This window comes from Podarcis raffonei, chromosome 15, assembly GCF_027172205.1.
Source record: "Podarcis raffonei isolate rPodRaf1 chromosome 15, rPodRaf1.pri, whole genome shotgun sequence".
NCBI classification, from domain to species: domain Eukaryota; kingdom Metazoa; phylum Chordata; class Lepidosauria; order Squamata; family Lacertidae; genus Podarcis; species Podarcis raffonei.
In genome coordinates this window covers 22,781,233-22,808,496 of record NC_070616.1, presented here as the reverse complement: position 1 = coordinate 22,808,496, position 27,264 = coordinate 22,781,233, and the positions used below count along the sequence as shown (strand labels likewise).

At 45.0% G+C, this 27,264-nt stretch overlaps 1 protein-coding gene across 1 annotated transcript in view; it reads left to right on the top strand.

Moving 5' to 3' along the window:
• The window catches only part of GRIK4 (glutamate ionotropic receptor kainate type subunit 4), a 460,006-nt gene that overhangs the window by 359,723 nt on the left and 73,019 nt on the right, over nucleotides 1-27,264 (top strand). The window contains exons 9-10 of the mRNA XM_053366447.1: nucleotides 12,830-12,982; nucleotides 16,068-16,172. Coding sequence (XP_053222422.1) covers nucleotides 12,830-12,982; nucleotides 16,068-16,172 — 258 coding nt within the window. The remainder of the gene's footprint in view (nucleotides 1-12,829; nucleotides 12,983-16,067; nucleotides 16,173-27,264) is intronic.

Sequence of the window (27,264 nt, the reverse complement as noted above, 5' to 3'; positions counted from 1 at the left end):
TTTCTCTTCCTCCTCCTCCTCCTCCTCTCCCATTATTTCCCAGCTTTCCCCCTCATCTGCCTCTAAGCTGTGACCTCCCTCAAACCCCTGTTGTACTTCTGAACTGTCTTCCTCTTCCCTGGAAGGGTCAGGCTGGGGAGACGGTCTTCACCATTCTTCCTCTGCCCAGTTCCTGACATTTTGTGAGACAGCAGGAGGCAACTCTGAGACTAGAAGGGCCCTCCATGAGTTTTTGTAGGTAGCATTCAGACAGCTGTTGCTGCAGTCATCCAGAGACATCACAACATAAAGTGGCTGATTCACAGGGTGTCATATGCACCGGAACAGTATTTTCCTAGCAACACAAAAGCAACATTTGTCTTGGTTTGTGGGAACCACTCATTATCCATGGTGGAAGGACTTTTAAATCCACATAGGGAATTGTTCATTGTTTTTCTTATGACATTTGGTGTCAATAAACTTTAGCAAGGCGCAATTCAAGGAAAGGTCCCAACTGCCTAGGGATTTACATGTTTACCCATCAACCTCAGGGGAGCTGAACCTCCCCAGGAAGCTCTGAGAACCGAATCCCTGACAGCTGGGCCTGCCAGGAGGTTCCACATAAGCCACGGAAATCCCAAGGCTTTCTTGCTAGGAGACAGTGGAGCATGTTTGCAAAAGGAGCAGGGAGGTATTTGCTGAAAAAAAGAAAAAGAAAAAAACTTCCAATTAATCACACTGCAAAGAAAGGAAATCAGGGGAAATCATTAAAATTGCAGATGGCTAGATTAGGTAATTAGAATGTAGGCTAAAGCAGATGTTTGTAATTAACTGTTTATTTCATTGACAGAAACCCTGATTGTACCAATGGATTGTGGCACTTCTTTTTACTGTGTTAAATTTGGGGGCAAAGATATAGTTGTTGTTGTTTCTATATCTATCTCTATATATACACCTCCGTTTGAGAGATCTCCAAGTGTGGTTTCCTAGGAAATGCAGGATTTATGCTCACAGAGTTTGTTAGAACAGCCTCATTCACCTTTGGGCTTTATTCTGATGGAAATTTTACTTAAAGTTTCAAACAACACATCCATGGTTTGAGAGTGCTAATTGTAGGGATGTGCAAATTGCGATTAATGGGCTTTAGATTGCTTCACCCATTCAGTAATTCAGATGTGTAGGCCCATTCTTGTGCATGGCATTTCAAATGAGGATGGGTCTCTGCCCCTACAAGCTTACAAGCTTACATTTAACACAGGGTAGACATTCCCTTTAGTCTAGGAATGGCAGCTGAATGCATCACTATTGAATGCCTCTGCTCTCAAGTGAAATGGAAATTCTGATTGTTGTGAAGTCTCATGATAGCTCATGCCTTGTTTCTATATGCAGTTCCACACCCTTTGCCATAGTCAATGAGTGACCAGTGTGCAGGAGTAAAGCAGCTCAACGCTCTTAGAGGGGAGGAAGAATTATTCCCCACTATTCAGTTTCTTTACTTCTTATGCAGTTTCCAGAAGGAGCTTCCTTGGTCTCTTCTAATGATTTTGGCTAATCCCTGGAACAAAAGAAGAGGAAGCTGCTGACAAGCTACCTCCTGCCCAATCCCCAGATTGCATTTTGCTATAATTCATTAGCACTATTTACAACAGACAAGGGACAAAAATTAAAACACACCACCCATGATACAATATACGATAATAAGCAAACGAGCGGAGGTTTGCAAAAGGGCTATTAATGTCAAAAAGAAAAAAAGATGAGGTTTTTCTAAAGGGTTGGAGATTTGATCTAAGGTTTTGAGTGGGAAGAGATGAGGGGAATGTATTTCATACCAAGTGGGTGGCAGGAAAGCCCTGAGGATCCACACAATAGCCTTCTTATGGAGAAATACTACTTAATTGTCTGCGGCATCTGCCATATGAACAGAATCACAAATTGCTTTATTGCATTAAATAAGACTACAGATAAATAGTGGCAGAGGGAGTTGGCAATTAAGAGACCCAGACGGAAGTAGGAAATATGGTTTTCAGGCGAGGGTTGGAACAAGCTGGGAACTGATGAGCCAGAAAGGAACTGGGGAGGCTTCTGCAGATGGCAGGCTTCACCAAGAAGATGTTGTTGGGCGTTCCTCATGTTGAGATTGAGAAGAAAGTAAATGGTGGAGAAGGCGGAGAACGTCAATTTAATTTGCATTTAAAGACTAACCTGCCTGACTCTCACTTCTTGAAATAATAGGTGAAATGAAATACAACCATCCTTTAGAATTTGTACTTCTTGAACTTTACAGTGCAGTTTGCCAGCCCAATAATGTGTACAAAAGGCATGTAATAAGGCAGGTGAGGGACACAGGTGGTGCTGTGGTCTAACCCACTGAGCCTCTTGGGCTTGCCAATCGGAAGGTCAGTGGTTTGAATCTGCACAACGGGATGAGCTGCCATTACTCTGTCCCAGCTTCTGCCAACCTAGCAGTTTGAAAGCACACCAGCGTGAGTAGATAAATAGGTACCGCTGTGGTGGGAAGGTAAACAACATTTCCATGCTCTCTGGCATTCATCACGGTCTTCTGTGCACCAGAAGCGGTTTAGTCATGCTGGCCACATGACCCAGAAAAGCTGTCTGCGGACAAACACCAGCTCTCTTGACCTGAAAGTGGAGATGAGCGCTGCACCCCATAGTTGAATTCAGCTGAACTGTCCAGGGGTCTTTCACCTTACCTTTACTAGGGTAAAGGTAAAGGGACTCCTGGCCATTAGGTCCAGTTGCAGACGACTCTGGGGTCGCGGTGCTCGTCTCGCTGTACTGGCTGAGGGAGCTGCCGTTTGTCCACAGACAGCTTTCCAGGTCATGTGGCCAGCATGACTAAACTGCTTCTGGAGCAATGGGATGGAAGCCAGAGTACACGGAAAGGTCATTTACCTTCCCGCCGGAGCCGTACCTATTTATCTACTTGCACTTTGACGTGCTTTTGAACTGCTAGGTTGGCAGGAGCAGGGACTGAGCAATGGGAGCTCACCCTGTTGCGGGGATTCAAACCGCCGACCTTCTGATCGGCAAGCCCTACACTCTGTGGTTTAACCCATAGCGCCACCCGTGTCTTTACTAGGGTAGAGTGCATAAAAATGCACATATGAGTGGAATTAACATTTTAAAAAATGCATTATGTTAGGGGAAATTGCTTTGCAATAATATGCATATTAGGCAAAAGGGCATTTAAGCATGTCTATATTGGAAGAAAATTGCACTAAAATGCTGGTGAGTTTTCATGAGGACTTTTTTTAAAAAAATAATTGCATATTATATGGCAGTCTGGAGAACTAAATTTAAACTTGGAAGAACGAGAAACTGGGTGAAACTGAAACCACCGGTCCACCTTTGGTCAGCATCAAGGCAGAGAGAAACATGCCACAAAGAAAGGCAGTAGAATGGGTGATGGGAGTGAGTGGGAGTCATGAATTGCGGGTGCTGAAATAGGCTGTGGCAGGATCAGGTCTAAGGCAGAATACGGTTTAGGAAAGGAGTCCATGGGATCAAGTCCAAGGAGAAGATTTTTTTTTAAAAAAATAATAATTAAAAAGGAGGGAACGAAAGAGGAACGAGAACCTCCAAGGCTCACAGGAATCCCTTAATTTATGCAAGACCAATAATCGGTTTGTTTATTCATTAAAATAAATTTCATACCCTGTCATCTCATAATGGAGCACCTTGCAGTAACCTGTAGTGGAATAACAAAAGCAATATTTTCCAGAAAAGCAGCAAGATAAATAGAAGCACAACGATCACCACCGACTCATTGATGGCTAGGGGCTAAGAGTAAGGTTGGATGTCATGCAGTCACCTCTCCATCAACAGAGAGGAGGGCTACCATTTGCAGGGGCTCCACCACAGCAGAGGCTGTGCTGTGATGCAGATCCGCATGAAAGTGGAAAGGGCCACAAGAAGAAGAAGAGACGAGTTTGGATTTGATATCCCGCTTTATCACTACCTGAAGGAGTCTCAAAGCGGCTAACATTCTCCTTCCCCTTCCTCCCCCACAACAAACACTCTGTGAGGTGAGCGGGGCTGAGAGACTTCAGAGAAGTGTGACTAGCCCAAGGTCACCCAGCAGCTGCACGTGGAGGAGCGGAGACGCGAACCCGGTTCACCAGATTACGAGTCTATTGCTCTTAACCACAACACCACACTGGCTCTCACAAGTGGGGTGAGGTGGGATGGTGGTGCTAGGGCAGTTTTGTCTCTCCCAAGGGGCCTGATTCCCTGGCTCCCTAATGTACATTAGCTTGGAACTGGAATAAAATGGAGAGAGAGAGACCACTTGCCCCGACTCTACCTTTTGCCCCAGCTAACGCACAGCAGCAGTGTTTCAGGTTGGCAGTGGAGACACCACTTGGTCCTTCAGCTTCCCAACCCTCATTACTTTTCTGATCAAACAACAATAAAACAGAAGTGGCAGAGAAAATAGCAAATCCATGTTTGCAATGGGAATAAACCCTGAGGCAGCAATTCAGAAGCCCCAAATGGGCAGAGGAGCAACCTTGCGTGAGAATCCCATAAAGTTATTGGAGGAAAGGCAGAATAAAAATGATACCAATGGAATAAAGTTGATTTAAAAGTGACTGTCAAAAATGCACTTAAAAGGCACTGCTGTTTTTGCTATTAAAGCTTCATAAGAAGTGGGATTTGAAACTAAGGACGGACAAATCCATCCATTTTCTCTCAGTTTCTTACTTTTCCATTCTTAAATTCAGTTCTCCACATTTGTGAATATACAATACCCCCCCCACACATTTTAGTGCAGTTTTGAGTAGTATGTAGATTTTTAAGCACATATTCCTAATATGTATTTTTGCATATTATTTTCACCAACTTAAGCATTTGCATGCACACTTTCCCAAAATGTTTGGATTTCAGCGCACACAGTTTTGGTGAGAAAACTGCATCACAAGCGTTGCAGAAGTGCAATTTTTGAAGGATAGCTGTGTTTCAGATCGCATGTTGATTTGACAAGTGCAAATACAAATGCAACCTGAAAACAGAACCAATATCGCTTTTCTCCCACATCTCTACTTGAAACAAACGGGTGCAGTGTGGAATATTGTGTTCATGCTTCTAGTCAGCCAGCCATGCCCTTTCCCATGATACCCCATTCCATCTGCTCCCAGGTTCTATCCCAGCCCCCCAATCCAACCCTGAGCATGCTCAGTCCAAATTGAGTGATTTGGGGCTTTCCCTTCCCTCCTCTCTTTAGGGTTTTTGACCATTCTTTGCACTCCTATAAACCTTGGATTTCCCCCCAAATTTCCATTTGGGCTGTGTTAAATCTCCTCACTTGGAGAATTGAATTCACTATGAATATGTATGAGTGGACCACCAAGAGTGGACCTTTCAATTTTCTTGAGACTTTCTTCTGTGAACAATGATATTTTTGTTCCTCTCTCCCCTTTCTGATATCTGAAAGAGCACCTCTGCTTAGCAGAACCCACAAAATTTGGAAATTAGTTTGAGCAGGAATGGGTGAAATTTGTTGGCCCAAGTGCTGCATCCTCTCATGGGCAATGTTCCAGGAGCATGATACCAGTGGTGGGTGTGACCAGACCCACCCCCTCCCTATCCATGCAAACTAGAGGCATTACCACAGTTCATGATCATATTCTAGCCAGGGAAAATCACTCTAGGAGGGTGCAGAGCAGGACCAGTGAAGGGTGTGGGCTGGGTAGAGTCCTAAGGGCCAGGCAGAGATGCCCAGAGGGCCACATTTGGCCTCCAGGCTTGATATTTCCCAACCCTGCCATAGACTGTGGCATGCCGCCACATTGAAAAATGTTCAGCGCCACCCTCTCCAGATTGCATGTGTACAGCCATTATACAGCTTCATAGAAAACTGTCCTTGATCATCCTGTCTGATAAAATTAAACAAAAAGAGACATTGGCAAACATAAAAACCACTCCTGGAATTGAAGCAAATGTTTGTAGGCTTACAAAGTCAAATATCCCAATCAATAGTGTCATATGCTTCATTAAGATCTACAAGCATCATTTGTGGTAGCTAATAAGAGATCGTTAACTGCACAGAGGAAGGGAAAAGGAGATGAAAAACGGACCGAAGACAATTAAAGATGACAAGCTGGATTTCTGACATGGAGGTAACAAATGGAAAGCACACCCAAATATATTGGATGTTTTTGACCTATTACTGGCAAGCTAGATCTGGGACTCTTTCACATTAATGCTGTTATTCCGCCAAACCTTGAGGATCTCGCGTGAGGTTAAAAATCCAGGAGGGTTTGCAGAAAAATCTCAAAATCAAGAGAACAGAAAACTAGAGAACGGTGTGCAACCATTGATCAAGGGCTTGACAACATTTGTGTTTTCTGAGACCCCTTTCCCTTAGCGACCTTCAGAAAGGTTTCCCCTCAAGACATAATTGTGAGCATGGCAATGGAGCTCACCTGAGGCAGAGTTTAGAAAATGTTTGACAACAAGTGTTGCTTCAAAAGCTTCCAGGAATCGAGCCTTGGGGTGGGAACATCACAGAAGTGGAATAGGAAGGTGTTGACAAACCAGGGACCAAAAGTATGCCCCAATTTTTGCACTGATAGATTATCAGGGGCATGGGGAATTGGCACTAATTTCTAGGAGAAAGAAAATAGTATAAATCAGTTGTGGTGAGTCCTTGGCCCTCCAGATGTTGTTACACTACAACTCCCACCATCCTTGGCCTTTGGCCATGCTTGCTAGGAAAGATGAGAGTTGTAGCTCAGTAACTTCTGGAGGGTTAAAGGTTCCCCATTAGTATAAAGACTCAGCTGTTGGGATGCAATAGGAGATCGTGTCCACCTTCAAGGTGATCTCTTATGGGCCTATGAGCCTCCTTTTGAGAAAGGAGCATCGTTAGTGCAGGCCATTAACAAGACATCTTGGTAGTGGAGAAACTAGAGATAGAAGGGTAGAGGGGAGATAATAAAAAAGTATCAGATAGCAAAGTCCTAAATATACGTGGTTTCATGTGTTTATGTTTTAAAATTAGGGAGCCAAGGGCTTGGAAGGTGTCTTCCTGTATTAACACTACATCCTGGAAGATGGGGCATGTTTTTTCTTGCTAAGTAGCTGGGTAAAATATTGCCTTCACAGTTTTTCTTATAGCTCTGTAAGTAGAAAGGAGAGAAGCTTTTTTAAAAAATGAAACCTGAAAGTGCAGGAAAGGGATAGTTTTCCTGGGATTGGATGGGATGGCTCCTGCAGGCCCTGCCTTCCATAATTTACAACCCTGAATTAGTGTTGTGCCTCGGAATATGTTTCCCCATTACATATTTCCCCTTTTCCTGCAACCTGTAGTGCAGAGTGCCTCTAAGCATGTGCAAAGTACATTTCTTCTTACCCATAGTACTTCTTACTTATATGAAGGCACCAAAGAACATTCCTTAAGCAATAGAAGTCTTCCCCATAGCAAAGATTAAGAGCTTCAGGAGGGATCTGGAAAGTGCATGCCTCCTGCAGAAGCTCAAAGGAAGGCACTGTCCATTTTGGGAATTAATTACATCCAGAGTTGTTTGTGCAGAATAGCTAGAGGAGAGAAATGACACAAGCAGTAGGTATTCTCAGATATAATTTTGCTCACATGCCAGAGGAGGTGAGGTGACGCAAGGGATTTCTGAAGTGAAGACACCTCGCCGAACCCCCACAATGGTAATTGAGGAGAGACGCTCTGAGGAGAGAGGTTAGTTAGGAGAAACCGAGCTTTGATAATAATAAGGAACCGACAACAATGAGAAAATGCAGGAAGTGATGATAATTAAAGGTGAAATCTTAGTCATAGCAGTGAGGAGGAGAGAGAAAATGACCAGTTAATAACTTGATGAAAAATGAAACGAAACCAATGGGATTGGGGTTGGGGGGAAAAAATAAGTACCACCTGAGTCTAGAGGAATAAATAGAAGTGATTAGAAGCAAATGAGTGTAAGTTGGGCTGTCAACACAGATTGGGTACTCCTTTGCCAAAGCAGTATTGTCAGATATGAAAGTCCTGCGTGCAGGAAGGGACCTAGAGAGTTTAGCGAGACCGGGATTAGGAATAGAGGAGCTCTGGTCAACTAACCTTTACTCAGAGTAGGCCAGGGGTCAGCAAGTTAGCCCCATGCGCCACAAGCGGCCCACGGGTGTTGTTTAACCAGCCCACAAGCCGCCCACTCAGCAAGTCCCCGTGCACTACGCTAAACCGGTGTGGTGCAGGGACTCGCTTCCACGGCGCCAGAAATTGTGTCTGCGCAGACACAGACGCCAGAAATCACGGGTGCTCGATCCGGCCCACAGAGGGATCTCCGCTGGAGTGAACCAGCCCAGGCGACGTAAACCTTGCCAACCCCTGGAGTAGGCCCATGGAAATTAATGGGCCTAAGGTACTTATGGTCATTGATTTCAGTGGGTCTACTCTGGGTAAAAGTTCATTGACTATAGGGAGACTGCCTTATACAACAGTTGTCCATCTAGCTCCATATTGTCTACACTGACTGGTAGCAGACGATCTACAGGGCTTCAAACAAGGATCTTTCCCAGCCCTACCTGGAGATGCCAGAGATGTTCTACATGGGATCTTCTGCATGCAAAAGAAGCAGCTGGTCTGCCACTGAGGTAAACGCCCCAATCTGTAGTATAAGATCCTTGTGGGGGGAATGGTCATAGGATTATTGGCTAATCACAACCCAAACAATAGGCAATCACTTGGTTTATTTCAAGGGCAATCTGAATCTGTAATGTCAGTAGCCCCTGGGAAGGCTACATTTATGCAGGAGGCTGCTGTAACTAACCTCATGCCAGTGCAGAGCATCATAGCCTGGATCAGGCTGGTGTCCCTTCCACTCCAGCACCCTGTTCTCATAGCGTCCCAGATGCCCCAAGCAGGACCTGAGCACAAGACCACTCTGCCTCTCCTGTGGTTTCCCACAGCCAGTAGGCAGAAGCATTACTGCCTCCGACCATCGAGGCAGAACATAGCCACTGTGACTAGTAGCCATTTATAGACTTATCCTCTAGGATAAGTGGGTAAGTAGGATACGTAGGACAGTGTGGGTGGCGCTGTAGTCTAAACCACTGAGCCTTTTGAATCCCCGTGACGGGGTGAGCTCCCATTGCTCTGTCTCAGTTCCTGCTAACCTAGCAGTTTGAAAGCACACCAGTTGTGATGGCCTGGGAATCCGATTCAGAGGCGGAACCGGAGGAATCCCAGCCTGCACAGGAGTCCCCACCTCCAGGGCCGGCTGAACTGGGGCAGGGCCTTGATTCTGAAGCGCCTGCACCTGTGCCGGATCCTCAGGAGCAGGCACCAGGTGAATCCACTCTGGCTCCGGAGATGGTTGAGGACTCAGTGCCTACAGGTGAGTCTCCCCCTGGGTCCAGTAACCCTTCAGCCTCTCCTGAACTGCAGAGGCTCAGGGCAGAGAGGCGAAGGGAACTGGTTTCTCCCAGGAGGAGTGCTCGCCTTAAGGCCAGGAGAGGCGGGTCTCCTGGGGGCCGGGACCGCCCCTGGCCTCAGAGAAGATAAAAGCCAGTCAGCCCGGTCCCAGGTTGCGGGAGCAACGTCGTTGAAGAGCTGTCTCAGCCAGCACCCAGTCCGGTTCCCCCGGAGTTCCTGTCCTTGCCCGGCTCCTCGCTGTGGACCCCGCTTCGCCCGTGGAGGACTGTCTGCCGACCCTCGACTCAGGTTCTGGACCTCGCCCCACGGCAGTGGCGTAGCGTGGGGGGTGCAGGGGGCGGCCGCACCGGGCGCAACATCTGGGGTTAGGGCAAATCCATGGGTTAGGGGGCGCAAATTACTTGCCTTGCCCCGGGTGCTGACAACCCACGCTATGCCACTGCCCCACGGTAACTTCCCCCCTGGACTAGCACACTAGTGCAAGTAGATAAATAGGTATGGTTGCGGCAGGAAGGTAAATGGCTTCCATCACGGTGTCCCATTGCTCCAGAAGCAGTTTAGCCATGCTGGCCACATGACCCGGAAAGCTATGTGTGGACAAACGCTGGCTCCCTCGGCCTTAAAGCGAGATGAGCGTCACAACTCCATAGTCACCTTTGACTGGACTTAACTGTCCAGGGGTCCTTTACCTTTACCTTACCTCCCAGTACAGGGAGAAGGCCTCTTTCTCTCAATTTCGTACCCTTTACACCACCACCAAAGCATTGAATTAGAAAGTAAAGTGGTGGGAGGCTGGGGGATCAGTGGGTGTCCCAAAGAGGACAGCATAGCCAGGAGGGAATTCTTCTCTGGCTCAGAGGAGACTTTGGATGTCACCATCCTCACTTTGCATTTGAGGTGAGCACTACGCACACCAGAGAGCTGTTATTTTCCAAGCCCGGTAATATGAGTCCCAGCCACATCACTAGTTGGAACAGGCATTCCTATCAATCCCTCGAAAGGCCTTATCTTAGATGGCTAAATGTAAGTGCTAAAGGTTGTACGGGCAGAAGTTAATACCACTGTAACTGTTGAAATCCTGGGATAAGTACAGAAATAAACTGAGCCTGGGTGCATTTCTGTAGACTCTAAATTTAATTTACAAGATGTTTTAGGAGACTTTCCCTTGGGAGTCTTACATAATGTTTTGCGATTTAAGGATTTAGTGGTGCATAACAGATATATTACTCACGAAGAGATGAATGTTAATTCATCGCACTTGATGCCTGCTTGGGTTGAAGAATTTCAAGTCCAGTATTCTGAATTAAGACTTGATAAGTCGGCTGAGAAATCAACATAATGTGAAGAGTTATTGACAAAAAGAGCCAAAGAGAAAAGGGCAATTGTCACAACTATATAATATAATCTCTGGTTTAGAGATAAAGATGCATTCTTATAAGTTTCTCCAAGACTCGGGAAATGGCTCATGGGACAAGATCTGGGCAGAGATTCATATGTCAATTAGGCTATTTTCTCTTTAAGAGTGACTCAGTGCAGATCAGTGTACTTTGCAAAACATTACCCCCTACGGGGTTAAATAAGATCTTGAGTACATTTTTAGACTTTGAAAATGTCATAACGAGTGGAGAGATTTATTTATGATGTGCAGTAGAGTTATCCTTGTGTTCAGCATTATTGACCAGAAGTTACATACTTCATAGGGACACAGAAAAAAGCTTTGTACTGAGCCAGACGATTTATTCATCTAATCAAGTACTGTCTACACTGGCTGGTAGCATCTCTTCAGGGTTTCAGACAAGGGTGATGTCAGGAATTGAATTTATGACATTTTGCATGCAAAGCCATAATTTTTTCCACCAGCCATCTCCCCCCCCCCCAATAGATTGTGTAGTACTAAAATCCAATGCAAATATTTTACATTTGAATTATTTGAAAGAAAGCTTTTAAGGGGCTCTTAAAATGTAGTTGTTGCTTTCTTTTGCTTGCAGACAATGAACCTCCAGTTATTACTGTAAATTGTTTATTGTATAAATGCTCTACCTTGTTTTCTTTTCTTTATTTTAAATGACAGCTAAATTCATTCACAAAACAGATCTATTTTGTTTTATTTAAGCATTTTTATGTTGCCCAATCATCTGTGTCCTCTGGGCAGTTCATGGATTGAAATCACTAAAATACATCAGCAGTACTAAACAAAAAACAAAAAACCATCAAATATATAAAAGCAACGCCAGTGCAAAAATTAACAAAGAGCAGCATAAACCCATTTGACAGTATCAAATCAGTAAACGGCACTAAAAAAATCAGCACAGGGAAGACAAAATAGTTCTAAGAACTAAAAGCATGGAATTTAAAAAGCCTGGAGGGGAAGAGAAAAATCAATTTAGAACAGTAAAATCAAATTACAGATAATAACAGTAACAAAGGAATGGCATTTGGCAGCAGGAATAAAGAATCACCCAGTTAAAAACAATGCAGCAGCAGTATGGGTATCAAACTGCAACTCATTCCATGACAATGGTCTCCCACTATCCCCCTAGAGAACTTGGAATGTTTGAACCAGGTGGCTTTCCCCATGGCATTCCACAAGATTGGTGCCACAACTTAAAAGACCCTGCTTCTTAAGGGCACCTGCTGGACGTCACTCAGGGAAGGAATCCGAGGCCAAGGCCTCAGATAATGAAGAATATGCTGGGGGAAGAAAAGCCCCAGCAAATACGAATGGTTTGTTAAAGTTCAGGATATCTCTGATGTGGCTAAGCAGACAAATAAAATGCACTAAAGAAATGACTTAGGTATGTCTATAGAGGAAACTAGCTGTCAGATTATCTGCATTTTTTTCTTCATTGGGTTGGAATGGTGTCGATTTCCTTGCTGTTGCTCTTGGCTTTTTATTTTTAATTTAAAAGAAAAGAAAAGAAAAGAAACAGGATTCATGGCTGCCAGAGGGAGGAATTCGATGCCCACCTCAGCACTCTGCCCTTCCCCAAAAGTAGCAGAGTAAGAATAAATAATGCAAAATAATAAAAATAGCCAAATAAATACACCCCTGTTTCCCTCCTTCTGAATTGTTAAAAAAGGCACCTGTGTGGTGCTGCTGCATCAATTTACATTTCCTAAAACCCAGACAGTTGGCTCAGTTTAAAATGCTCTTTGGTTGGTTGATAGATCTAGTTATTTTTCTATTCCACCCTATTTTATTAATAACACATTACATTAGGTGACCAGGGCAATTTTGCTAGTAATGAGATTTTGAATCCTATATATTTATTTTTTGCTTGGCTTTTTAGAATAAGGGGCGTTTTTAATTTAAAAAATAATAATAAAGTAATTTGAGCTGGACATATATTAAAAACATGATAAATGGGATGCCTTGTGCACTCTGCAATTTTCCGGCCTGGGTTACACTTCCTTTGCCTATTCCATTTCTCTTCCCGGTATCTTCAGCTGTCTTCTGCCTTGTTGTTTGATGCCGTCTACTCTGTTGTGAGCGCCGTTCAGGAGCTGAACCGGAGCCAGGAGATCGGCGTCAAGCCCCTGTCCTGCGGATCTGCCCAAATCTGGCAACATGGCACCAGCTTGATGAACTATCTGAGAATGGTGAGGAAGGATTGAACATAAATGGTTTGGATGGAAGAGGGAGAGAAGTGTTGCCAGGGGGTTTAATGCTGAGCAAGTCGGTGGTGGGGATATTGATTTTAAAATATTTGTTGGTTTGGTTTTTTTTAAAAAGAAATAAGTATTTTTACAAAAGCACCTCAAGGCAATGTACAACAAATAACACATGCACGAAAACCGGCATAAAACAGAACAGAAAGCTCTGAAACGTATTCACATGTTTGAAAGCAGAGTTACAATACAATACAAATACGTGTATTGGCATTTCAAGTTAAGACATTTCAAGTCAGTGAAATGTTGTTGTTGTTGTTTAGTCGTTTAGTCACGTCCGACTCTTTGTGACCCCACGGACCAGAGCACGCCAGGCACTCCTGTCTTCCACTGCCTCCCGCAGTTTGGTCAAACTCATGCTGGTAGCTTCGAGAACACCGTCCAACCATCTCGTCCTCTGTCGTCCCCTTCTCCTTGAGCCCTCCATCTTTCCCAACATCAGGGTCTTTTCCAGGGAGTCTTCTCTTCTCATGAGGTGGCCAAAGTATTGGAGCCTCAGCTTCACAATCTGTCCTTCCAGTGAGCACTCAGGGCTGATTTCCTTAAGAATGGATAGGTTTGAACTTCTTGCGGTCCATGGGACTCTCAAGAGTCTCCTCCAGCACTATAATTCAAAAGCATCAATTCTTTGGCGATCAGCCTTCTTTATGGTCCAGCTCTCACTTCCAAACATGTGAAACTTATTCACATGTTTGAAAGCAGAGTTACAATACAATACAAATACCTGTATTGGCATTTCGAGTTAAGACATTTCAAGTCAGTGAAATAGATAGATTTAAAAGGGACAGGAGTGAGGCTGTTGAGGGTCACAAGGCACTCAATTGTTCTGCTTCACCCTGTCTATTCCCCTAGAGGGATGAGTCATTAAGAAGCCTTTCAGATAGGATGGAGATTAAAAAGGAAGCCATTGAGGCAGTAATGTCCTTGTCCCTGTCCACTAGGAGGAACCTCATTTGGCTTTCTCTCGGAGCCGTGAGTCACAGGTCCGGCATTTTGTTCAGCATCTGTTTGCAGAGTCTGCTGTGCAAAGTGCAGTCCAAGAGAATATGGTCCAGGCTTGATAAGGAATTTGCGAGTATCTACCTGTGGTCACGGGACGCGGGTGGCACTGTGGGTTAAACCACAGAGCCTAGGACTTGCCCATCATAAGGTTGGCGGTTCGAATCCCCCGTGACGGGGTGACCTCCCGTTGCTCGGTCCCTGCTCCTGCCAACCTAGCAGTTCGAAAGCACATCAAAATGCAAGTAGATAAATAGGTACCACTCCGGCAGGAAGGTAAACGGCGTTTCCGTGCGCTGCTCTGGTTTGCCAGAAGCGGCTTAGTCATGCTGGCCACATGACCCGGAAGCTGTACGCCAGCTCCCTCGGCCAATATAGCAAGATGAGCGCCGCAACCCCAGAGTCGGTCATGACTGGACCTAAAGGTCAGGGGTCCCTTTACCTTTACCGTTACCGTTACCTGTGGTCACTGCCGATGGGGAAGGCATTTAGTCTTGCGAGCATAAAAGCTCTTTGTTGGGAAGGAAGTAGTAGGTCTTTTAGGTAATTGGCGCAACATCTGTCTGAAGTAGTTATGCCTAGGACCTCCGGAGAACAAGGTCTCGGAGTGTGAGGAGACTAACGCTGTTTTTCGTGTTCATAAAGCCACTGCTTGAATGTTTGGAGTACGTAGCTTTCATCACATACTTCAAATCTCTCCAGAGCAATACCCAAACTATGTATTTTGTTCTGAATTGCTCTAACGTCCCACCCACTGAAGGAGGCCATAGATTAAAAGCCAAAGAGCTGGAGGAAAAGAAATGTTTTATCCTGGTGCCTAAAGATAAGCAATGATGGTGCCAAGTGTGCCTCCCTGGGGAGAGCATTCCTCAAGTAGGGAGCCACCACTTAAAAGGCTCCTTTCTGAAGTCCCAAAGGGAGCAGGAAAGCCAGGATGTGTTCAGCTTGATAGAGTACCAGTTACATAGGCCTTATTCTATGATGATTACCCTTTATTAAATCAATATCTGTTGGTGAAAGCAGGTCCTGTGCCAGCTTTTCTGGGTCTCGGATGAGTTTTATTTTATTATTGGTTTGTTTGTTGCATTTTCATGCCACCCTTTACTCCAAAGAGTTCAAGGTGGCATCCATGGTTCTCCTCCTCCTCCTCCTCCTCCTCATTTAATCCCCACAAAAACCCTGTGAGGTAGGCTAGGCTGAGAGGCAGTAACTGGCCAAAGGTCACACCCTGTGAGCTTCATGGGTGAGTAGGGATTTGAACCCTGGTCTCCTGGGTCCCAGTCTTACACTCTAACCACTACACCACACTGGCAGTAATGGTTTCATCTGTCTACATACCTAAGGCCCGTCTGTGATAACAGACAAGTCACTTGCCCTGTGCCATCACAAGTCCACCCTGGAGTTTGCATTCTACTGTGGGGAAACTGGCCCTGAATGTGGAAGCTGCAGAAATGCCACCTAATTTTCCAAGGTGGGAAAACTGAAAAGGGTGGTTGTCAGTGTCATAGTGCATGGGCAGCAATTAGCAGCATGTGGTTTGCTGTGTTTACCATCCCTTAACATGACAGTACTTTGTGTATTTGTGTTAACAATGCACGGTAAGGGTTTCTTTGCCCTAAATCCCAAGCAACATGGTGGAGTGAGACACAATTAAGCTCCCCACCTTCAGCAGCTCAACGTCCAGCTCTAATCACAGGAGGAAGGGTGTGGTGAGAAAAGAGAATTTAGCAGTTCAGATGGAGTGAAAGACCTCTTGGGATCAGATGCTTGTCCTCGCCAAAAGCTCCCAGCCTTTCTCCCTGACACAATGGCTTTTCCTGTGCAAGAATGTGAGAGAGCATTCTGCCAAACTGCCCCAAACTTGCCTTATGAGTGGCTGCAGTTCCGAGATGTTAGATGAGACATATTCGTTCTCCTTCTGGCTTTAAATGAGAGGGTGGATGTTCCAGAGCAGTGTGCTTGGGGATAAAAAGAAATCTTCCATATTTGGCGCTGCAACTCACCCTCTCTTGGACAGGTAGAATTGGAAGGTCTCACCGGCCACATAGAATTCAACAGCAAAGGTCAACGATCAAACTATGCCCTGAAGATCCTGCAGTATACCAGAAATGGCTTCAGACAGGTAAGGAAATGTCTACTCCAATTAGCACTTTGATTCAGGTTGGTTTGTCCTTCAAAGTCCTGATGTTGCTTCTGTCATGACGCCCGTGAATATGGGATTGATCTCTGCTCTTTTGTTTTAGGTTAGTCGCCCCTGTCCCTTAAAGAAAGCTAAATATGTACAGAGATGGTTGTGAACCCATTGCTGGCAGGGTCTTCTAAGGATGGGAGGGGATATGAGGGCCTTTTCTGTAGCATCATTCAACTTTGAAATGTCCTCCTAGGAACCATCCACCTGGCTTTTTGCAGAGCTGTTTAAGACTCACTTACTCCAACAAGAATTATTTGCACCTGAGCAGATGATAATTTGCCCCAATGCTCTTGATAGGGTTGTTTGTGCTGTTTTACAATGTTGCCTTTTATTATTACTTCACTGCAACTTATGGACCAATTTGAAACAATGAGAAAACTGGGAGATTAAGGCCGCAGTCCTATACTAATATATGCAGGAGCAAATCCCATTGATTCTAATGGGGTTTATTTCCAAGATGACTTGTTTAGGATTGCAATGTAAAATGCATTTGCAATAAACAGATAAACAAAGGACTTGATATGTTTGTGGAAGTAGTTAGGTTTTGTGCGAGGTCAAAAAAAAAATATGGGGGGAAAGGGTGTCTTGGTGGGGAGTGGAGACTAGGCGGATATATGCACAACCAAATTAAAAAGTAAAAAGACTATTAAAAGTGGCTATGGAATGAGTTCATCACTTTTGAATTATATACTTCTCAGCTCGCACTCTTGGCCACTATGACTGCATTCATATGGCAGTTTATTCCACTTTCATGATGTTTCCCTAGCTGTTAAGTTCTGCATTATATCTGAGCTTTCACATGACATAAAAGCAACTTCTGGGATCGTAGTGGAATATAATGAAAGCTTAGTGCTCATTTCCATGTTATATGCTTCCAGGAAAAAAACAAAAACATGTTTGCAATTAGCAGTGTGATGAGCACTAAACTCGTGCTATATTCCACTATAGTGGCTTTAACATCATGTGCCATCTCAAATATAATGTGGAAATTAACAGGGGAACGTCATGAAAATGATAGAAATAGCCCTGCGAATGCAGACGTATATTGTCTAGAGGAACAATAGACTTTACTGCTTATCTGAACATGAGACGAGACTTTATAAAGATCAGATCACATGAATCCTCAGCAAGATCCTATCTTAGAGCTGTGATAGATTTTGCCACTATCACAGAGTAATTTTTGGAATTGTAGCAGTTCCAATGCTTAATCTCTGGGAGCACAGCAGTGCTGTCCAGATGGGCACATAGGAACATTCCTAGAGCAGGGGCGTCTCCTTCATCAGCGGGGTTAAGTTTGCCCATTTGTAGGAAACTCAGAGTCAGAAAGCAAAGGCAAGATTTTCTCAGTTCGTCTGCCTGTCTGTCTCTTGTCTTTTGCTTGGAGTAAAACCTGCTAGCCTAGGAAAAGCTCCCAGTGGTGGTAAAGCAGTGTGTGTGTGTGTGTGTGTGTGTGTGTGGAATTAGCAGCATATGACTGCCTGCAGTGCTGATCCATCTTTGTTTCCTTTTCTTCAAGAAGCTCTTTATCCTTCCAGCTTAACAAGCGCTGCTTTTCAGAGAGTGGCTTTTGGGAGGGAATTACAGAATTTGCTCCATTGCGCAAAGTTGTCGGCAGCTTCCATGATCTTTTAAGCAGAATGTAGGCAAAGTGGCTTGTTCTAGGGAAAACTCCCTCCCACCCCAACCTAGGATTGTGCAGCTTAAGATTCCCCCTCTAAGAAATCTCCATACCTGTCAGCTTGCCATGAATTGCAACTTATTCACGATCTTCTGTGTTTGCGGGTCCAGGCACAGTGCAGCCACAGGTGGTGGGGCCAAGTCATGATAAAGTTGCAATAAGCACAGGACAGCCAGCTGGGATTTAAACAGGCCATGGCAGGGGGCAATAAGTACTGGGGCCATTCCAGGGTGGACACAACTCTTGTAGGCAGAGGAGCACCAACAGCCCATAGTCTTTATCTGGGCTGAAGGAAGATACCACCCAGAAGCCATGGTGGCTGCTCCAATGTGGAAAGAGTGGGCGGCATAATCCACGGGTCATGGCCACAGGCACAGAGGACCTTTCTCAGAACTGCTGTGAACTGCCACCTTGATAAGCAGGCTCTTTCGGCATGCATGAAGTGAGGGCCAGTGTGTTAGAATTCCTGCTCCATGGTTGCAGTCATGGGATTGTTGTCTGTCACATGATGGTATATGTTTTGACTCCATAGAGTGGGAAGTGATTGAGACAGGATGTTTGTGTTACTGTGTTCTGTGAAGTGGGGCTATTGTCCTTTGTCCTTTTTCTCTTTGCTGTCTGATGCTAGAGAGAGAGGGATCCATGTTGCAGAGCTCTGTGGGTGTTTATATGTAAATAAAGTAGATTAGCCAAAATGCTGAGTGGCTGAGGTCTGTCACGCAAACTGTGCAGACTCTGCGGATCCCTAAGTATGCCGATGTCTGTTGGCATCAGTCGCTGTGATGTTCTGGCTAAAGAAAGCTTATGAAGCTCCCGAACGAGCGACCAGGAGGGAGCGAAGATGCCAGTCAGGCATGTGTCTCTGCCAGGGCCCTACTCAAGTGTAGGATGAGCTCCTGACACAGGGCCTGTGGACCTACAGGCCAGAAACTTCCTAATGTCAATCACTGGGCAAGGCCCAGAATGAGGAGAGCCTTGCAAACACAGCACCGCCTCTATACCATACCGGTCGGTTTTGGAAAACCTAACCCACATCCTAAGTGAAGGGTAGGAACAGGATAGAACAGAGTTAATAGATAACATTCCATATCACATCATTAGGAAGAACTTTCTGATGCTAAGAGCTGTTTGACAGTGGAAAGGGCTACCTTGGAAGGTGGTAGAGTCTCCTTCACTTTTCAAACAGAGGTTGGATGACCACATGTTGGAGATTCTTTAGCTATGATTCCTGCATTGCAGGGGGTTGGACTAGATGACCCTCATGACCCCTTCCAACTCTACAATTCTATAATTCCTTGAAGCCTTAAAAGTGCTTTCTTTATGAAATCTCTTTGCAACTTTGTTAGACAACTCAAGAGTCAAAATCTGTTGTTTTCATAGTTCCTTGCTGCCCATATTGGACTAACCCGATTCACAGCCTCCTCCTGCTGTAGCTGTGAGTTGGCAATCCAAGTGGAAAAAGTTGCCTTTTGCCTTGACAGTCCATTAACTAGCATCCTTTTTAGTAGCCAAGCCACACCAATGTTAAAGGGAGGTTTTCGACAAGGGGGCAGCATGGTTCATAAGAATGCCTTTCAGCCACTTTCTGTTGGCTGCCTTCCCATCTGTTTGGCTTTCCTTCCTTGGCAGCATCTCAGTGCAGCCTATCATTCTCTGTTCAAATGGTAGCCCGGATGCCTTTAGAGCCTATCAAATTATTAATAACAACCTTATAATGCTTTACATATTCAAAGTGCTGAGCAAACATGAGCTCTCTGCCATGCAGTTATGTGTTACTGTGAGTTAAATAATGCAGTTAGCTGATAAATAATAGAGGAGCGAGAATAGTGAGGCAAGAAGGAAGGAGGTACTGAGGCAGGGAACAACATTTGCGGCTGAGTTCTTCTAAAATAACACAGAGAAGTCACACAGCACAAACCCAGTGCCTTCGTCTTACTTTAATCTCCTTCTGCCATGTTAGGATCATCCAAGGGAATCTATTTTGCATGTGCCACACCCTCCAAACCATGGCAGGTAGCTCTAAAAACACAGAGCCTTCATGGTGATGGTACTCCAATTGTGGACCTCCTTGCCCAAGAAGGTGTGTATGATATGTTCCCTGTTGACCTTCATGGTGTAGATGGATTTTAAAGAAAGGGTTATTAGTTGGAGTCTTTATCATTTCTTCCTTAACAGAATAAATGGGTTCAAGAAAGAAATGATAAAGACTCCGACTAATAACCCAACTTTGAAACCCATCTACATCATGAAGGTCTGTAAATCTGTAAATGACTATTAAGACAGTCTTACTATGAAGCAGAGGGACGCGGGTGGTGCTGTGGGTTAAACCACAGAGCCTAGGACTTGCCGATCAGAAGGTCGGCAGTTCGAATCCCCGCGACGGGGTGAGCTCCCATTGCTTGGTCCCTTCTCCTGCCAACCTAGCAGTTCAAAAGCACGTCAAAGTGCAAGTAGATAAATAGGTACCACTGCGGCGGGAAGGTAAACGGCTTTTCCGTGCACTGCTCTGGTTCGCCAGAAGCGGCTTAGTCATGCTGGCCACATGACCCGGAAGCTGTACGCCAGCTCCCTCGGCCAATAAAGCGAGATGAACGCCACAACCCCAGAGTCGGCCACGACTGGACCTAATGGTCAGGGGTCCCTTTACCTTTATGTTTACTATGGAGCAGAACATAAAGTGGTCAAATATACATGGCAGCGCTATTCTCAGCACATCATCTTAAATGTGGAGTAGATGGGAGAGCTATCCATGGTGCTGAAAGCTGCTGCCTGGTGACTTGAAGCTGTCTCTTGACAGCTTTGCTGCATGTGCTATTGGGTTGGGAGGGATTTGGCAAACGTCACCTAGTTGCTTATTTGCACAAACATATGGGTGGCTGCAGACAAGTCTGCACATAGTGCGCTCCCTCCAGGCCATGACTAGCCAATTGTGTGCATCTGCTGTGTCATGTGTTGGGTTTGGCTTTAAGCACACATTAAGGACACAGGAAGGGCCCCACTGAACAAAGCTATAAATAGTATTAATGATTGATTGATTGATTGATTGATTGAATTTATATTCCACCCTTCCTCCTCAAGAAGCCCAGGGCAGCAAACTGAAATAAAATTTAAAAACAAAAGCAAAGAAAAACATTCCAGGACAGATTTTTAAAAAATCTAAAAACAATTTACAATTGAAAACGTTTCAAAGCAGTTGCAGATGAAAATATTCTAAAAGCAATTACAATTTAAAATATACTACCATCCGCAGATCTTCAGCCACCAAACACCTGGGTAAACAGGGATGTTTGAAAATTCCTCCTGAAAGTTAATAATGATGGGGACAGCCATTCTGCAGCTGGGGAGCCACCACTGAAAAGGCCTTGTCACGGATCAGTGCCAACCAGGCAACACCACCAGTTTAGTCCAACATCCTTTTCCCCGCAGGATTAAAACAATTCAGGGAGACATAATGGACTAGCAAATGAACCTGTGGCAGAGCTAGAGAATTGGAACCATGTCCAAACCAACACCCTATGATCTGGTTCAGAACACCTCTCCAAAAATCTGCTGGGGGTGTGCGTGTCAAATGGTTTAATGGTTTCCAACCAAGAACCTCCTACTCAATGAAAACCTGCATATCAGGGACAAGGCTCCAACCTACCCTTTTAATTAACTTACTATTTCTTCTGTATTTGGAGACAACACACACAAAACAGACTAGCATTGAAACATGCAGTCTGTTAATTATTATTTATTTTATTTTATTTTATTGTTAAATTTGTATACCACCCTATACCCACAGGTCTCAGGGCGGTTTACAATATAAAATCACAATATAAAAACACAAAATACATAATTAAAATAAAAACAAAAAAACCAATAATGCCCCCAAACACATTTTAAAGGGGCACTGGATATCAAAAAGCCATATAATACAAACCAGCAAGTTCAGATGTAAACAGTACTTAAAATGTGTTTTAAAAAGTAAGGAACAGTGAGCTGAAGGGTTTTGCTGAAGCCAAACTGGAGGATGTGACAACCCACTATAAAAATTATGTCCAATGGAGGCTTCAATTGTGTTGGCGATGCTTCAGTACTGTGCAGAAAAGCACCTGTAAATTCTGTAGGAGTTAAAGAGCCTCTCTTTCCCACCCTTGAGTCAAAACTTCACAGCAATCTAAATTTATGGGCCACAGCTCTGCTGATTATCCCTCCTTTTCCTCCTTTGGAGTGAGCCCTGGGAGAAATTTCAATGTTGTTATTATTTTAAAGTAGATGTAATTAGGAACTATTTGGCTAAACCCATTCCAGCCTGCCACAAGAGAAACTGGTGTCTGCTTCCCAGGAGCCGAATTAGCTGGCTGCTGTGGTTCAAAACACCACTTCTGCCTTCTCCAGAGGTGGGCAGACCCCGTTCTGCCCCCAATGGGTTATCTCTCTGGCTCTTCCTAAGTTGCCTGGGTTTCCTGCTCATCAGCTTTGATAGAAAATTCAGTGAACCTTGAAGCTGATGCAGATTTCAGCCAGCAAGCAAATTAGCAGTGCTTAAGGCTTTTCATCATCCTCCACTGCTATTGGCCAAAGGAGCCCACACCATTAAGTGATTTAATATTTAATATATTAACATAGTAAGTCCCAACACAATTTTTATTTAGTCCAAACTAGTTGAGCATATTTAGGAGTAAATTGTCCAGCCACACGAGATAGTCCCTCTGTATGCAGCAAGGTGCATCTGGGAATTGAACAGGGCCAAGTTTGTAAGTTGAACCCTGGTTCTGGAAATGTATATGTAGGTGGATTGAGGCTTGCTGCCATCTTTCTGCAGCCACATAAATATTAGTGTTTTGGCACATGACTCTAATCCCTTCTCTTTGGACCGACAATAAGGCACTTGCCTGGTTGCCTTGCTGTCTCTTGTGCTAAAACATCTTCTTTCTTCCCCCACTCCCATTAGCAATGACAAAGATATCCAGAAGTGAATGACAATTGCTTTTTTCCCCTTTGGGGAAGGAGAAGGAGCCATCATGATAAATGTGTCATGAGCACAAAGCAAATTTACCTTCATTTCAGGCAAAATAGCCGCCCTGTTTTGAGTCACCCCATCCATGCATATTCAAGGCTGCCAGTTCACAGTGCTGCTTCCAGGCTTGGAAGATCGAGAATGGTGCTTTGGTGTCTAGAGGGCATGGAGGACTTAGCATGTCATCTCTCCTTGGTATCAACCCTAGCTGGGAGAAGCGGGTGCATGGAGCCCTTCTTGCTATCAAATCATTAGTCAGGATGGTGTGTGGAGGGCTGTGCTGTGAGGCAGCTGGGAGCTTTGATGGGGGAAAAGAGCTGTCATCAGAACCTTACAGGGCTCTACTTACCAAAGGCTATGGATGGCTTATGTGCTTTCTTCCCCAGCTACCTGCCTGACAAAAACTCTGCTCAAAATGCTAGTTACCTTGAGACTGTGAGAGGAGCGGCATTTTGCTGTGCCAGCAGCCATAGGAACAAGGGCTGTTGGGGTGTCTTTTCAGAACACAATGAGAGTCCTTCTGGGTCAGACCAACAGTCTATTTGGTTCCTAATCTTGCTTCCCATGGTGGCTAACCAGATGCCACTGGGAAGGCAATGAACAGTGCATGAAGCCAACAGCCCTCTTCTGTTGTGGCTCCCCAGCTGCTGCTATGCAGTGACATACCACCTCTGAATGTGCATAATAACCACCAATAACTAGATGGCCATTGATTGCATCATTCTGTTACTATAATAATCTAGTATGTATTTTGGAAAGTTGTGCTCACTCTGCATTTGGACACTTCTGAAGATATTGTAAACAAATTTGGCATTGTGGTTCCCAAGAGCATGTTTTCATGTGTGTTTGGATATAATGGGGGCACCATTTTGAATCAAGATGGCAGACTGAACCTGTCAAAACTTCAGGGATTTTAACCCCTGATTTTGAAACTGCACTGATTTGTTTGGTTCTTAGAATTCTTGAGCAACATCAGTCACATAGGAGAACATTTGATGGAAAGGGCGTGCACATTTTCCAAATTCATGAAATGCATGAATTGCAATCTTAAGGTCAGAATCTAAGAAGATAACAGCCCTGCTGGATCAGACCAATCTAGTCCAGGATCCTGTTCTCTGTCTTTCAATTTGGCAGACATGGGCTTCCACGGCACAGCAGGATGCAGTGAGCTCCCCAGACCCCACTGGGGAACATTGCCAGGATTTTGCCTCATAAATCCTGTCTTTCCCCTGCCTGAACCCCCTTGCTGCCCATAGAGGGCAGCAAGGAGCTACCACCATTGACTTGTGGTGTAGCTGGAAACCTGCCTCCTTATCTGTCTTCTCAGGGCCAAGATACAGATGACAGCTAGAAATCCGTGATAGGATCTCCTGCTGTCTTTGCAAAAGTTTAGTGGCTGCTACAGGTCAGGTCCAAATCCAGCCAGCTCTGCAACATGGAGAAAGGATGGTTTAACCCTTACATGCACAACACACACTTTTCCTGATGCAAATCCTGTGAAACTGCTATTTGCCCTTTAGGGCAAAACATTCAGGTACTCATTTTGCTTTATGGAGTAAGCAGTAGCTTTAAGGGAGGGGGAGCAATTACAACTGCATTGGGGGAATTATGAACATCCCCTCTCCTTTCCAGTGCTGTGTTCTAAGGCCTCAGCTCCAGCTTGAGAGAAGGGAGCCAGCTGCCACATAACCAGGCCTCTGGCAGGACCCACACGAACAACCTGTGCCATTTTGGCTCTAACTGCCTGGCAACTCCCTCCAGACTGCCCGGCAGCCAGGCTGGGAGAGATACTAACCAGCAAGTTAGCTTCCCTAGAGCAGGATCCTTGCCCTATGCAGCACCAAACTCTGATCTGCTGTAACCAACAAAATTGTGGCCAGGTTTAACCTACATTTGTCTCATTGTGTTAATTGCTGCTGAACAACACACCTTTGTCATCCACGGTGCACGTTCTGATTACTGTTAAAACCTGTCGGGCCTCATTGCTCCTTTAACAGCTAACTCTCCTTAGGTATACAGAAAATTAGCCAGGCGAGATAAACATTTGTTGGAAAACAGTCGGGAACGTCAAGCGGTGTCTCCTCTTTTACAGCGTGTAAGCTTTTTATCCCCTGCAGCTCTCTCTACCTATTGATGGAGCAGCCCCAAACTTTTCAGTAGGGGGGGAAAAGAGCTTTTCATGTAGTGACCGTAATATGCAACCTGCTCCATATCCCAACCATCTGAGAGAGCCAATGTGGTGTGTTCTTGTTCTCTGTTGTATCCCACTTCAGGCACAGAGGACTGTGGGAGCCAATTAGTGCCATTACCATGCCATCAAGAGAGTCATCTCCAAGTCTGTGTAAGCACAGTGTGGGGCAGAATAACCTTGACACATTGATGTACTTAGCCTTGGCACCATCACACAGGCAAGGGTCATATCCACTCCTGCGTCAGAGGCAGCGCTGACAGTGGCCAATTAGTTTCCGCATGCCAGCAGGGAAGGAAGAAATTACCGACCTAGAGAGTTGTCAGAATTAAAGTTTATCTGATACTAAATAGCTGCTCTGGGAGGAATGGAGGATGTGCTATGGAGAGCGTCAGCAATCACTATCAAGGAGAAGAGTTGGCGGAGAATAGTGGTTAGGATCATGGGCTCTGAGCTGGGATGCCCCCTGGGCAAATGTTCACTTAGCTGGGTGGCCGCACTGCTCATTATTAGCCCTACATTATATTTAAAAATGCCCAAGAAGTCTTGCAATGAATGACATTAATAACAGCAATTAGAAAATTGCTTAAAAAGAAGTCAATAAAACATCTGGATAAAACAGCAGAGAAAGAAGCCCATGAGGCCAAAACCAAGAAGCCATCTAAAGACTCACAGAGGAACACTTCTACCGAGTTCAGACCATTGGTCCATCCAGTTCAGTACTGGCAGCACTGTCTGGCAGCAGCTCACCAGGGTTTCAGGCAGGGAAAATTCCCAGCCCTACCTGGAGATGCAAAGTAGATGTTCTACCACTGACCTGCAGCCATTCACCATGTCTGTTCATTAAACACCTAGGCAAGTGTTATTATTATTATTCTTTTTAAAAAAGGGGGGGGGGTTAAGACTTTATCTGAAAATGTTGCTCCCATGTAGCCAATACCAATCTAGTTATACCAGACCACACTTCTATTACATGCTCACTTAAACCAGTTTAAATTCCACTTAAACTGATTATTGCATTAAACTGAAGTGGGATTTCAAGCAGCTAAAGAGCATTTGTGTCAGGAGATTTGCACCAGCCAATCCAAGCCGATATTCAGTTGGTGCAGGACAAGTTTCTAGTTTTGAAGAGACGCCAGGACCACTTGCGGTCTATTCTTTTATTGCTCCAACGGTTGCGTCCCAGGGGCAAGTCCTTTCTCCATCTGCCAGGGAATGCAAGCCCTCGCCGTCCCACAAGGGGGTGATGAGGCTTTGATGAGTTAGCATACTTTCAGAGGAGTGCTAAACGACACGTTATCAAGAGGATGGAGCAGCTCTGCTCTGAAGAAAGCTTGCGGTATTTGGGACTTTTTAGTTTAGAGAAAAAGCGAGTCGGGGTGACATGATAGATGTTTATAAAATTATGTATTGCATGGAGATAGTGGTAAAAGAAAGTCCTTCTTCACATGGGGCATAGAGTTAAACTGTGGAACTTGCTCCCACAGCAGGCAGGGGTAGCCACCAACTTGGGTGGCTTTAAAAGAGAGTGAGACCAATTCATGGAGGAGAAGGCTAGGGATGGCTACTAACCATAATGGCTATCCTCTGCCTCTACATTCAGAGGCAGTAAACCTTCCAAAAGACAGTTAGTGGAAACCACAGGAGGGGAGGGTGTTCTTGTGCTCAAATCCTGCTTGAGGGTTTCCTACAGACATAGAATCATAGAACTGGAAGGAACCACAAGGGCCATCTGGACTGTCAGGGGACTGCCATCAGAACAGGGGAGGGAGGCAGGGGAATACAGAGAGCCTCCAATGCTTCTGAGGAGCAGCTCCTCGTCCAGTGGTGGGGAAAGCCACACCTCCAGTGGAGCAGAGAGGGAAGGGGCCAGCCAAGTGAGGAGAGGGCTTGAAAATGCTGCTGAGAGCCCAAGTGCCTTACCTTGCCCAGCTGGCCAGGAGGCACACACACCACTTCCGTCGTCCACCTTGTGCAGAGGGATGAAACACAAGGAGGGGAGGCAGAGGCTTGGGGTGCCAAAGTTCTTATGTTGGGGGAGAAGCTGGAAAGGGCCACTCCCGGATTCTGCAAGTGACTAAGACAGACATGAACTTTGTGGTTATACACTGTAAATAGTTTGCACCAAATAAAACCTGTAAAAGACAGGTCAGAG